General features: G+C 38.9%; 1 protein-coding gene across 3 annotated transcripts in view; it reads left to right on the forward strand.

The window, feature by feature from the left end:
- VWF (von Willebrand factor) overlaps positions 1–13,896 on the forward strand; it is a 175,323-nt gene that overhangs the window by 105,086 nt on the left and 56,341 nt on the right. For all 3 annotated transcript variants that reach the window (XM_087766218.1, XM_087766219.1, XM_009475359.2), the window contains 4 exons: positions 450–569; positions 2,807–2,950; positions 12,035–12,178; positions 13,139–13,303. In XM_087766218.1, coding sequence (XP_087622344.1) covers positions 450–569; positions 2,807–2,950; positions 12,035–12,178; positions 13,139–13,303 — 573 coding nt within the window. The remainder of the gene's footprint in view (positions 1–449; positions 570–2,806; positions 2,951–12,034; positions 12,179–13,138; positions 13,304–13,896) is intronic.

Raw genomic sequence — 13,896 nt, forward strand, 5'->3', positions numbered from 1 at the left:
ATCTACCTGCCTCAAGCAAGTTAAAATTATGCTTCCTCTTTCCTGAAGAGGCTTCACTGGTTTTTTGTTTTGGTTTGGTGTTTTTTTTTTTTTTTGAGGGGGTGTGTGTGTATTTTTTGGTTTGTTTGTTTGTTGTTGGGTGGTGGTTGTTGTTGTTGCTTTGTTTGTTTTGTTTGTTTGCTGTTGTTTTAGTCTCCTGAGAGTAAAATAGCATTAGCAGAAAAGCAGGAATTGAAATACCCTCGTACCCCACTGAATATAAAAGTCAAGGCTTTCATTAAAGGGGCATCACTTACTGTTTCAGGGGTCATTATCCTACTTTGTTTTCCCAAAATACATGTATCTCTGCCCTCTCTGTTCCTACCAATGATTAGCAGATGCTACTTCTGGGTATTATGTACAAATAACCTTTTTTTTTTTTTTCTTTTTTTCTTCCCCTTACCCCTCAGAGTTGTGCAACAAACCAATGGATGTCATGTTTCTTCTGGATGGAAGTTCCAATATTGGAGCATCAGAGTTTGAGGAAATGAAAAACTTTGTACAGGCATTTATTGAACGTGTTGAGATCAGTATGTATCTGTCTTTCAACTCAAACGCGTAAAGACACTGTATTCTTCTGCTATACAAGACAAAACAGCTTCTCGGTATAGGTTATTTTTATTTTTTAAATGACCCATTCCAATCCCTCAAAAAATTTTCGAGTTTATATTGGGAAAATCAAGCTAGTAAAGCTTTTTCTTCAGATGCTGTTCAGTTTCCTCCTGAACCAAGCTGTTCTGGTTCAGGTGAATAAATGTGTGACATCCAATTGAAGGAACTGTGTGATGAGGAATATTTAGGACAGCAGCTCTGATGAGCACTTCCATTTATATTGTACTGGACATAAGCGTGTGTGCCAAACAGGCAAAGAGGTCCCTGTCACAGGATGGAGATTTAGCTGAACTGTTATTCTGTGGCAGAAAAGCAAAAATACATGTTTGGTTTTGGTTTAGTTCTGGATTAGATTCAACAGACTTGAAAATAATAGTTCAAGTTCAGTTCTGGTTCAAGTAAGAATGGATAATTCAGAGGGTTTTTGGTTCAGGTTTGGTCCAACTGCAAGGTTTTGGTCTTTGGAATGGGCATTTCTAGCTCTGACCAGCTTTTTGGCTACCTTAGAGCACTAGAACTGAGTTTTTGAGACTTATTTCCTGACCCATGTTGGGTGATAGGCACTTTTTGGGAGTGCTAGACTCACTGAGCTTGCAGAGTATGTACTGATGGGAGGTACACCTCTAGTGAGGTCATTCAGCACAGATATTACCAGTGCAGCCGGCCTGGCAGAATGCCACGTATCCTGCACACACGTGAATGGACCATGTGGTACATGTAGTAAATCAGGACATTGTGTGACCTTGTACCAAGTCCATCCATATGGCAGGAGCTGCATAGGATCCTGCATTTTCCGAGAAGCACTTGTTTTAACAAACCTGGATTTTTGATCAGAATTGTACTTTTTCAATTCAGCATTCAACCATTTCTATGGAGCAACTGCTGTTGCTGCTGGTGTTTTGCCACTGGGCGTTGATGTGTTTGTATTATACCTGTGCCTCCAAAAGAGGTGATTACCAGCACTTGTACTAATTAGAGAGCTCATAGAGGAAAAGTATAGCATTTCTGTACATCTAGAATAACTTAGATTTTTTTAGAGATCATGCATGGAAGACACTTTTTGAAAATCGTGTATATGCAAGATATAGAGAAGCAAGCCAAGTGAAATAAACACAAACTAAATAAAACAACAGATAATTTCTTTTAGCCTAGCTGTTTTCCTTGTCTTTGAAGCCTGTAATAGCAAATGTTACGTCATTAACAACAGGACAATAATAGTGTAGCTATGAAATGACTCCTCACTACGGCCTTGATTTTAAAATCTTTAAGATGATCGTGGATAAACTGTAAAGTGTGGCGGAGTAGACAATGTTCAGATCAATATAGGACTGCAACATTTGGGTACATGAAATTACAATTATTATTAACTTCATTCATAAATGTTTTACAAAGCATTGATAAAGAATAATATGCTATATACATAAGTATCTTCAGTATACAGTAGAAGTCCTTCTAAGACCATGAAGAGAGGTACAGCTAGTCATTATAAACATTATAAACAATGTATTGCCCAGTTCAACTCTGCAAGTCTGATATTAACTTTTTATATCAACCCTCTATTAACAGTTTTATTCATACTTCTTACATAATGTATAACAGAACTACGATGTCAGAGAATAGCAAAACTTGGAATTTCTCTACATTCCCCTTTGCAGGTCATGCTCCCTGGGTGTACTATGTCCCATGCTGCAGCCTGATGCATGCCACTCAAGTATTGCATGACAGAGGGAAATTTTCATGAAAGTAGTCATCTGGCGGAGCCTGGCCGATCAGATAAATGGGGCAGCAAACTACCGCCTTTGCAAAACTATGTGCATGTGAAAAAAAAAGTGATGTTTAGACAATTTTAAAAGCAGTAACATTTGGAGATCAGTAAACTGAAATTTTCCAATCATGGTCAAACTGATCTGAGGTAAAACACTGCTTGCTGATTCCTGACAGAAAAGCAACTGTTTCCAGCAATACTTGCATATTTTTTCCTCTGGGAACAGTTCAGTTTTGATCTTCTGATTGAAAATGCAGCTTTCACACTCTGATGGAAAATCATTGTCTAGTTGTGCTTAATGTAAAACACAACCTTAATGTATCCTTTAGATTTATTTTAAGACATTCATATGCACTGCTTAAAATGTTTATTTTCTGTTTTCTGCTTCAGGCAATACTTCAATTCATGTTTCAGTTCTCCAGTATGCCAGGGAAAATAATCTAGAAATTTCATGGAACATGCCTCAAGAGACTGAAAAGCTTGTAGAGATGGTGCACTCAATTCAACAAAGGGAGCAAGGTCCTACAAGACTAGGTGAGTGATTATGTGGATGTTGATATTTAAACAAGAGGAAAAAAACCCAGAAATTCTAAATATAGCCTCTCCCCAATCACCAATTCATGTCAGTGGTATTGTGGTGGTGTTCTGGTAGGACTGTCAGGTTTTTTAGTTCACTCATGTCTTTACTGTATGTACATTCCTTGGTAAATGTTCAATTTTCTCTATTAAAATGTATCTGTAGGTTATTTGAATTAGGGTTTATCTTAATGTATTTTGGAAATAAGACGACCAGTTTCTTTTTAGCCTTGAAGTAATTATCAGGATCTTCATTCATTATCTTTCAAGAAAGCAAAGCATAATTAAGAAGTAAAGACTCTGATCATTAACCTTTCAGCATCAAGTAGTTGATTAGATATTTAGCAGCAGAACTGTTTATGCTGACTTCAATTGCTGCCCTCACCAGATGTTTGTCACTCTGTGCTGAGCCAGTGTAAGCGATCTGATTGAAAAATAACTTAGCAAAGCAGTAGTTATATTCTGGGTGGTTCAGTTCCCTCATCCAAGTTGCCATGCTGGTCCCACAAGGACTTGGGCTGGCACAAGGCTGGGGACGGTGCCAGGGAGCAATGATCACCTAAGGCAGCACCTTAGCTGAAGACTTACTGGTGAAACGTTATCTTCTGTTCCAGACAACTGCATCCTGAAAAATATCTCCATTTCAATTTTCATGTGCTAAAACATAACACAGATTTCCCACTGCATCTGTGGAAATTCAGTACACACATATGTGTCAGTTGTAGGGTTCAGCAAAAAATGATTCTCCTACAGCATATCTGATCTTTCACCAGATACCCTGAGAATTTTGTTCTTCTGGACTGGAACCACGTTTGCTCTGGCAGCCACCTAGCATTAGGGTCCTATAAGAGTTGAGGAGTACACAGATTTTTAGGGTCTTTGGCCTACTTCAGACTGTAAAGAGTTATTGGTACAGAAAAGTGAGAAATAAAACCTGACTTCCATAGTTCGCAGGAGGATTAGCCATGATTGCTTTCTCAGCCTGGAGAAATAAAAATACCAGATGGCTGATGACTTCTATAGGCTCGTTGTGGGATAAATTGTTACATACAAATAGATAAGTTTCATGAAGCCTTCCATGTAATGTGTATAGTAAGCCGCACCGAACTGAAGGATAAACAGAGAAAACATGGCCTTTGGGAAATGAAAGGGGAGAGGCAGCCACATGACATACTCGTTAGTGATTTGTTTATGTCTCATTGGAAAATGCTCAGAGACCACAATGAAAGATGTGGTATAATGAACCAAAATGGAATAGAGTAGAAGTAGTTTCTCCCAAATGAAGTAATGAAAATAAGTCACTGTGGTCCTGTCCTGCACCTTGTAGTGTGTGTGAATTCGGCTGACTGTGTAGGAGACTTAGCATCCATGGGAAACGCCTGGTCATTCATGCCATTCTGTCTGTGCTTGGGCCTCTGGAAATGCAGAGGCTGCTTAAAAAGTGTAGATGGCTCAGTCTGGATGTTGCAGTTCCCTGGGTAGCTTTGGAAATCTTTTCTAGCCTATGGAGGGCTTGATCAGAATTTCCCTATCAAAAATATCATTACCATCAGACCAACGCTGTTTCTTCTCATTTGCGCTGGCTTCCCTATGATAGAAACATGATTCTGTGTAATCCTGACTCAATCTTTGCTGATCCACATCATCCTATTTCCGTCAAAAAAGGCTATACGTGCAGAGAGCAACTGTAGGCTCTGTCGCCATCACTGCAAAAGTCTTACTGCATAAAGCTTTCCCTTTTGTGTTTCATTTAATGATAAGGAAACTCCAGGAGAGGGATACATTTCATTAGTATGAAATAATGAAAACCTACAGAATATTTGAGGGCATAGGCAGACCAAAAAGAGCAGCCTATACCACAAAGTTTTCCCATGTTTATGCAATAAGATAACATCATGCAAATTTTGGCTCAAGTAACCTACTGAGAAGAAGCTCTGGGGATATTCAGACATAATGAAATTGTGTACAACTTCACCTAAGAAATAACTGAAAAAAGAAAGCTAACTGTAAGCAAGAGCTAACTGTATAAGCCTGCATTCAGCTAAAAGAGTGGTCTGTACAAGAGAACTGAGAATCACATAAACATGCCTCTGTTCAGCTTTCATGAGTATTTAGGAGTGTCATAGGGAGCACAGTGATAAGTCCCTATAGTAAATACTGCTTAATGCTTTATAAAACTATGATTTTGCTTGCTTATACCTTTCCTAAAAGTAGTTGATTTAGGCTGATGTTTTCCATGCCTGCTGCCTGCCTCAGACTCAAAATTTGGAGGAAGTATGATCTATGTGGGTCAACGGTATTAAAAGCATTTTTAGGGAAAGAAATGTGTGGTGTCCCGTGTTGTGTCCCCCCACCCCCCGCTTTAGGGAAAAATCTTAAATATTTTTACTGAAATTTTCTATAGTTATTAACATATTTGAATAGCAGCATTCAGCTTTGTCTGTCATGATGAAGAAGGTATAGATATTTCCTTTCTAAACCCACTCTGTGCTTTAGGAGCAAAGGCCCACCATAGAACCTTTCTATAAGCGGATCTCTGCCCTGAGTGATGCAGTCTATGCAGAATTTTCAAAATCTGGCCCCCCATCACCCACCCAAGGCCATGGTTTTGCCAGCAGCTGCCTTGATCTAAGGGCTCCCATCCATTGAAAGACAAAGGTCTTCCTTGCTTGCTCCCCCACTACTGTTTCTGAATTGGTGGTGTCAGCTCCTTTCTTAAGCCAGCTTTGGATGCCTACTAGTCTCTTCCCTGAGCTATTTTGATTCACTGTCCTGGCAGATACTTTTGCTTGCATGCTTGCTTTTTTAGTTCATTTCTTATAAGGTTTATGCATTGAATGTGGTCCTGGTAGAGCCCAGGGTTATCAGAACTCCTCAGTGGTAAGAGAAATGCAGGATTTACTGACCTGCAGAGCCAGAAAAGCAGAGAAGAGGTTTTGGGGCTTCATAGCCTCCTCCTTTCAGTGCTGGTGGGCTGTTGGACTGATGAATCTGTGCTGCTCATGCAGAGTCCAGCCATTCTGTTAACTGGCATGCATTAATGCCACACTATCAATGTGCTAAGAATCAACTATTTAAAGCATCCATCTGTGGGATTATTTTGCCATAGTTATTTTGTTTCAAAATTAAAATAATCTGCTAGTTTCAGTTAAAAAGGAACACAATTCAATGTCTAGTCAAGATGCTAAATTAAGATATAAATACTACCTTCAGGATTATTGTCATGGAGGGTTGTTCCTGATTACACAAATCCTTGGTTAAATAGATGCTTCCTAGCCTGTGGCTTTTTCTCTACCTCTTCAAGTGCTGAGGAGCCTTTCTTTTTTGCTTCTTTCCCAGGCAGCTTTTGGTACTTGTGGGTGATTAAGACCTCTTGTAGTAGTTTTTCTTTTTTGGTTGAGATGTTGCAGAAGTGTTAGCGAAGCCACTGAGGCCACTTAAGGCACAGATTCACAAGCTCCCGGCAGGAACCTCCGCCTAGCTGGAATCCCCCATCTGTCACAACTCCACAGACCCTCATGGGGGCTTTACGTTTTATTCCTCATTTCAGACAAAATTAAAGAAAATAATTGCAAAGATTGCTTTTAAGCAATTTCTGCTTTCCCTGAGGCACCCACTAAACTGTTAAATGTCTGTGTGTTGGTTTATTTTCCTCCAGATTGGCTTATTCTGGGGTGAATCTTGTTTTTTATTTCTTGGATGTATTTCAAACATTTCTAGGGCACCTTGTGCTCTTTCAGTGCTTTCCATGATGTTCATAATTCCTCGCAATCTCATACCTGTGATTCAGATTAACATGCCTTTTTACACATTTTTCCTCCTTTATCCAAATCATTAATGGAATTATTAATAAGGCATAACCTAGTGTAATTCCCTGTAGACTCCCAGTAAACACCTTCAGCCCTACTCAACAGATTGTCTTTTGTCCTTAACGCTGGTTTATGTCCATTTAATCACCTTTCAGTCCTCGCAGGAACCTCTGCATGAACCATTCTGAATTACTACTTCAGAATGTGAGTCTGGCTTGAATGTGCATCAGATAATATAAAAAAAAGTATATCCAGCTAATTAGCCTTTATTGGATAGTCATTTTAAAGGCAATCAGAAAAAGGTTCTTATAAAGCCTTTTCTGACTGTCAGAAGTTCGGCATCAAATGTTCATAGTCTTAGCTGAGAGGAGAAGACTGTGCAGTGATGCCATCCCCTCTCCATTTTTTCCCCATCTTTGTAGGATATCTTCTGTTGCTTTTGCTTTAATGATTATTCCATACATGACTTCTGTGTTGCATTCTATAGTGTAGTCAGGAGTGTATCAGCACTGAAAGATGGGGAGAAGGTGCTGTGCTGTGGTGGCAGCCTTTGGAATGAACAACTTGCCCTTTCTGAAGTGGCCCATATAGGTCAATGTTTTTTCAGTTTTTCTTTTTATTTATTTTTTCCATGGACATGCCCAATGACTAACAATCAGATCCTACTGACTGAGCTGAAAGGCTGCTGCAGGCTCAGTGCTCTTGCAAGCTAGGCCTTTTTGTTCAGTTAACCAGATAAGCGTTTAGGTGGTCAAATTTGGGAAGGGAGGATGTGTGCGTGCATGTGTGAAATTAATTGTGGACATTATGCCTGTCAGGACAGGCATAGTTGTGATGTGTTAGGATGCCACAGGGCAAAAGGGGGCAGGTAGTCAGGCACAGATGACCAGACATGCATTCCCCACCATGTCCACTGCCTTTGGGAACAGATTTTTTTATTGTGTGTCATGCTGCTCTCAGCTCCGTTGTTCTCTTGTATGTGATGAAAGCTTTTGGCTTTGAGACTTCCATCTTGATTTCTCATGGGTTGTATGTCTAATGCCTAAAATACATGTGAGTATAGAAGTCATTCTGCTTCCAAAACCCATTTGTTGCCTTTTTTTTTTTTTTTTTTTTTTTTGATAGCACATTGTATATGTGAGAAACAGAAACCATTTGTAACAATAATACATGAGACTAACATAATTTACCCCGATGTTCAGTATGTGGTAACATGTTGGCTGCTAGTCCAGGCTTAGGGTCACATGCACAAACACAGAGAAAATCCTTCATAAACATGTAACCCTTAAAGCCCATAGCAAATGTCTCATTCACTTCACTGGGGTTTATATGATGCCCCTTGTCAATGCTAGCAAATGTTTTGGCCACTGTCAGATTTTCTTTAAAGAAAAAAAATTCTTCTGTTTTTTTATGGAGCAGGATTTAGGGTATTTTCTATTAGCATTTGAATTTTCTCTAGGGTCCATCACTGAAATGAATAGCTGATGGTGTGGTTCATTACAACTAAACAGATTAAAGAGCTGGTTGTTGCAGAAGGGCCTGTCCCTGGCCCCCTGACAGCTCACTGCTGCACACTTGCACTGCCTTCCTTCTTTGGGAAGGGATCTGCATTGGGCCTTCAGCAAGCTGAGTGAAGGGCCAGAATGGCTGAAAATGATGCTGCTTTTTTTTTTTTTTTTTTTTTTAGAATGGTTATTTTTCAGATATGGTGAGTTTCCCGAGGCAGCTAGCTGCATGGCCAGGTGGGCAGCAGTGCTGACTGCAGAGGACTGGGAGGGCATGCCCAGTCAGCGCACCTGCAGGAGCGGACCCTTCCTTCTTCCATCAGCTTGCTACAGCACTAACACAGCCAGAGATGCATTTGCAATATACGTGGATATGTCAGGGCAAGCTGTAGTGGTGCCAGCAGCAGCAGTGGCCCAGATGTCAGGCACTGAAGGGGTATACGAGATCCAAGGTGGTCTCATAATGGCTGAAGCTGGTGTGGCTCAGACCTGGCCATTTCAAAGCTGGTTTAATTACATCCAAGATGCTGTGCACTCTTTTTTCAGTCTTAATATAGCCTTGTGCTTGATGATATTTATTTCAATGTAAACATTCTGAATTTCCTTTATTGGTATGAAAATGGCAGATTACTGTTATGTTGCAGTGTAGTAGTAAGAAAAGGTTCAGTTGGTTAGTTTGTTAGTAGTCAATATTTTTTATTATGGTCTCTGAGGAGTTTGTTATTACCCTCCCTGGTGAGATGTAGATACAAACACCTGAGAAGTGACAGCTTCCAGATTGGGATGGTGACTTTCTGAATCCCTCTAGGAGGATGAAAGTGTTCATTTGATCATATCTTCAGACGCCTGGCGCTCTTCTCTAGAGCTGGCTTCAAAATAAGGGGAGAAATCCAAAGAGTTTTTAGTACACTACAACAAATTTTCCATGCATTAAATTGAGTAATTGTTTTTTGGGGACTTTGAAATAGTCCCTGGTTCTATTACAATGGAACTTGATTTCTTTATTAGAAATTATAAAAATAATGGATTTTCCAGTTTACATATATGTATGGAAGTTTCTGAAAATTTTCAGAATTAATGGGAGAAAGAAAAATGGAGCTGGAGCAGCTGCTGACCACACCAACCACACAAAAGTCAAAGGGTCATTAAAGAAAGACAAACACAGAAATTCCAAGTACTTTTCACAAATGAATGAAAAATCATTTGTGATTTTTACTGTGCAAAGTTTAACCTAAAATATTTGAAAGTTGAAACTTGAAATACTTTTTTAGTAATTATTTATAGGACAAAGGGGAAATGAGTCAATTTTCTGGCACAGTGACCATCCTGGAGTGATCTCAAGGATTGGAATATAGTCATATTAATTTTCTGTATTTTGTTTATCCCTTAGTTATTTATAGCTAACATGCTATTCTGCATCTAACATCTATCTCTACAGACATACAGAGTAACTACTGGAAAACAAAACCATTTGTAGCAATGATTGTGAGACAGCTGTATAGGAGAGTTAATACCTGAGGTTAATTATTTTTTCTGGTCCGAAATAATAGTTTGTGAAATGGAATCGCTATCATCCAACTAATAATGATGTTTTAAAATATATTTTGTTACAAGTAGAAAAAACACTGAAAACTTTGAGATTTTCACTGAACAGAGACTCCAAAGTGTTTTCATTTTGTATATAAAATATAATTCAGAATTAAAGTGGGAATGAAAATCAAATTATAAGAACAGAATGAATCTACACAGTTGGAAGAACTAAATAAAAAAGATAATCATTACGTAGCAAGAAACAAAGAGAAACATCCCATCTTGTTCTTAAATACTGTTGGAAGCTTTCTGTTGATTTTTCTCTTTTTTTTTTCTTCTTTTTTTTCTCCTGATTGTAATTGACATTTCCAAAAAGCATTTTAACTTAAACAAGCATGCATCTTTCTATTTGAGAATTACTGCTTGGAAAAATATGTGACCCTCTCTAGACAGGAGATTGTTAGTGGAGATAATGGCACGTGTTAGATGGAAGCTTATAGGAGGAGAAGCTGGTGTGGATCCTGTTCCTGCGGTAGGTCTGACAGGGCCTCGCAGCAGTTCCTGGTGGGTCCCAGCTCTTCTCTTTAGTTGTGGGCATCTGTGTGGAGAGATGACACATAAAGTTGAGGCTGGGGCTCTGGGGAGGACATAATGATAAGGGGCTAAAGGGGAAGAAGATGTGGCTGGATAAGGTGGGAAGGGGATACGAGGCTGTCAGTCAGGGACTGTAAGGTGTATGAGACAACAGGAAAGCATGGGAAAAGCAATGGTATTTGAGAAGGGAACATCACCTCCAAGCCAGTACTGTGGAAAAGGAGATATTTAGGCTTTTTCCAAATATGTACTCTAGGCTAGATTCCTCCAGGGGATAAGTTCTTCCTGCAAGCCTGATTAAGGCCTTGTAGAATATCCAGTTGCTGTTGACATGTTATCAATAGTCAATGTACTGAGTGAGCTTCCTAGAGGTTGTCAGTCCTTGCAGCAGCTTGGGAAAAGTGTCCTTGCTTCTGCCAGTGAAAAGGGGTGGGTGACATGATGAAAGAAGACATAAAGTGCAAAGTGTTCATGTGTGCTAAGGTATTCTGGTGGGGTGCGCTGGTAAATTATCTACAATCTGACTTCCAGTATTTTACAAATGTGCTTGTTGTTTAAAATTGTTCAGTGAATTCCTCAGGCAGACATATTCCTGCTCCACAGTTTTTGCAGATTACTCACAGGAACTAGTCTTTCAGGTATTTATTATCCACCATTCACTGTTTGCCCTGAATGTCACATCAGTCACACGGTATCATTCCTACTTCCTGACCTGATAACTTCCAAGCCCAAAGGAGCTTTTAAGAAAGCTGCATATCGTCATTCCCAGTATAAATATTTGTGCAAATACATATCTAAACACAAGCACTAGCAAAGTACTCTCTTGCTGAGGTCATGATTTTGAACAAAAATTTGCCTGAGTGTTCACAGATGTTATATGAAGGGGCAGCAGCTACCCATTTAAGCCAGTTTTGTGATTTGGTAGCTAAGGTAGAATTTCTTTGTGTCTTTTGTGGGGTTTGGTGGGTTTTGTTTGCTGTTTTTTTTGTTTTGTTTTGTTTCAGTTTTTTAATATGGATTGCCCAGTTATATTATGGGTTAGTCTGAGTCTAGATTTCAGAGTTTGCTGGTGGTAGGGAGGCAAGATATGCTTTTCACACCCGTAGGACAAGCTGACTAAATTAGGGAAGGACTAGATCTTTTCTGGGAGCTGAGCAACTTGTGTGTATATTTCAGGATGGTGTGAAGTTGTAGATCAGATAGCCACTGGATGTCACTGTTGTTCTGCAATTGGGAAATAGGTGCCTATTCTTCTACAATATCTTCTTTCCTTTTGTGTAACGCAATTCTTCCGGAAAAGGTAACTACTAAAGTGAGGAGCATAACTTTATCCTCGTGGCTAAGGAAAGGTAGTAAAATTCCCATTACTTCAGAGACTGGAGAGCTAAGGAGGGCCCTCCTGTGTTGGGATGTATTAATAATACTGGTAAGTTCTTAATAGCTGAGATCTTTCATGTAGCAGCAATAAAGCAGATGTTAAAAGTCCTTTAAGAATAAGTATTTTCCAGTACTGTATAACCTACTAATACAAAGTAAGATTTAGTTTTATAGCCTCCTATGAGATTTCTATCATATCTCTCATTTATGTCTTCATTTCTTCTTAGGAAAAGCCATTGATTTTGTAGTTCAGAATGCAATGTCGGAATCCCATGGGGGGAGACCCAGCGCATCAAAGATCGCGATAGTCATCGTGTCGGGGAGATCAGAAGACACTGTGGAGGCTGCTGCACTTTCTGCAAGAATGAACAGTAAATCTTGTTTTGCTGACATTATTTTTAAGCAGAGTTGCTTTTTAAGTAATGCACTAGAACAAAGGATGAAAAATTAAGGCACTGGTGTGTTCATATAAGTTCAGGACTTACTGTGCGTAATGTTCTGGTAAGAAACAGGCCTGAACAAAACGTGCCTGATGAAGATGCCTTTGAATTACTGGTAAATTCAGGACCAACCTGCAATTTAAGCTGAACAGCTTCCATAGGCTTCACAAGTTAGTGGCATTTCATTTTCTAAGGTAGTGTGGATAGAGAGAGATGATACAAATGTGATCTAATATTATAAATTCAATACTGTTGCAGTACAGTGAATCTTGAAAGGTTCACTGTAATAATAATAAATAGAGAGAGGATTTGATCAGATTTTGCACTGACCTATACAGGAATATGCTTTTGGTATCAATATGTGCTGCACGATTTTTTTTTTTCAAGTTTTTTGTCTCTAGTCTCTGTACCTCAGCTTCCTCAGGTGTTCAGCTGAGGAACAGTGACTTCCTTTGTAGATTGCTTTGGGAGCTATTGAATAAGGCATGGACTAAATTACAACCATTATTTTTTAATTAAATGGCTTGAAAATAATCCAATTGCCATGTAACTGAAGAAAGAAAACAACATATTGACATTTTTTTACATTTTAAAAAAATACAAAGATGTTGTCATTAAGTCTGCAGCTGCGTTTTGTTGACCATGCATGATCTTATTATGCTTGGGACTAATAGAGTTCATCTTAGCTAACACTGATTAGAGCATCACCATTTCTGCCCTTAGTTGCCTGTAGCTTCTGTGGGAGTGGTGCAAGTAATACATGAAAATTAACTGTTGGAAAAAAACTTTTCCCAGTTATTTTTTTTAAGAAGCAAATGAAAAAAATACAACAGCAAAGACCTCCTTATCCTGTGCCTTGCCCATTTAAAACCTTTTCTTCTCTTTTGCTAGGGGTATCCCTGTTTCCAATTGGAGTTGGGAACATATATGATGAGGAGCAACTAAGGACTTTGACTGGGTCATCAGCTCTTAACAGAATCATGAAGCTTCAGAATTTTGAAGACTTATCCACTATGATCACATTGAATAGTGAATTTATCAAAAAAGTGTGCATGGGTAAGTTGTAGCCTCATAACTGGAGCAAAACCCAACAATTGAAATGCCAAAACCAGAATAATTTTTCTTGACTTGAGAAGTCAGCCCAAAGTTCCTTTGTTAGTGTTTCACCGACAATCATCACAAATGGTAACCTGGACCACCACCATCACTTAGGTGTAAAACAAAATCTGAGCCCTTTCAGCATGTAGCCAACTGCTATTCTAATCAATCAACCAACTTTCAGCAAGATTTTTAAAACTGCTTAGGCCTGAACTTCCAAGCTATCATCTTACTAATAATCAGGACCGGTCATTAACTGAAGGACACCAGGAAAGCTCAAGCTGTCATGAATGAATGGGGGCATACTTCAGAAATGTTATGTTAGTTGTGAGTAAAGATTTCAAATTACATATTTTTCTGCACATACCTAAGCATCATTATGTGTATGTCTACAAAGAATTCAGCCAAAAAGTCTAAGAAAAAAAAAAAGAACAAGAAAGAATTAACTTTTCCAGGAAAACAGATACTGGGGAAAAAAAGTGTAAAATATTTTAAACAGTCATTTATTTGTAGATAGCAATGCCCCCCCATCTAAGGAAACCTGCTTCAAC

Source organism: Nipponia nippon, unplaced genomic scaffold, assembly GCF_047370975.1.
Source record: "Nipponia nippon isolate SJK-2023a ecotype South Korea unplaced genomic scaffold, ASM4737097v1 scaffold_3, whole genome shotgun sequence".
In the NCBI taxonomy this organism is placed as follows: Eukaryota; Metazoa; Chordata; class Aves; order Pelecaniformes; family Threskiornithidae; genus Nipponia; species Nipponia nippon.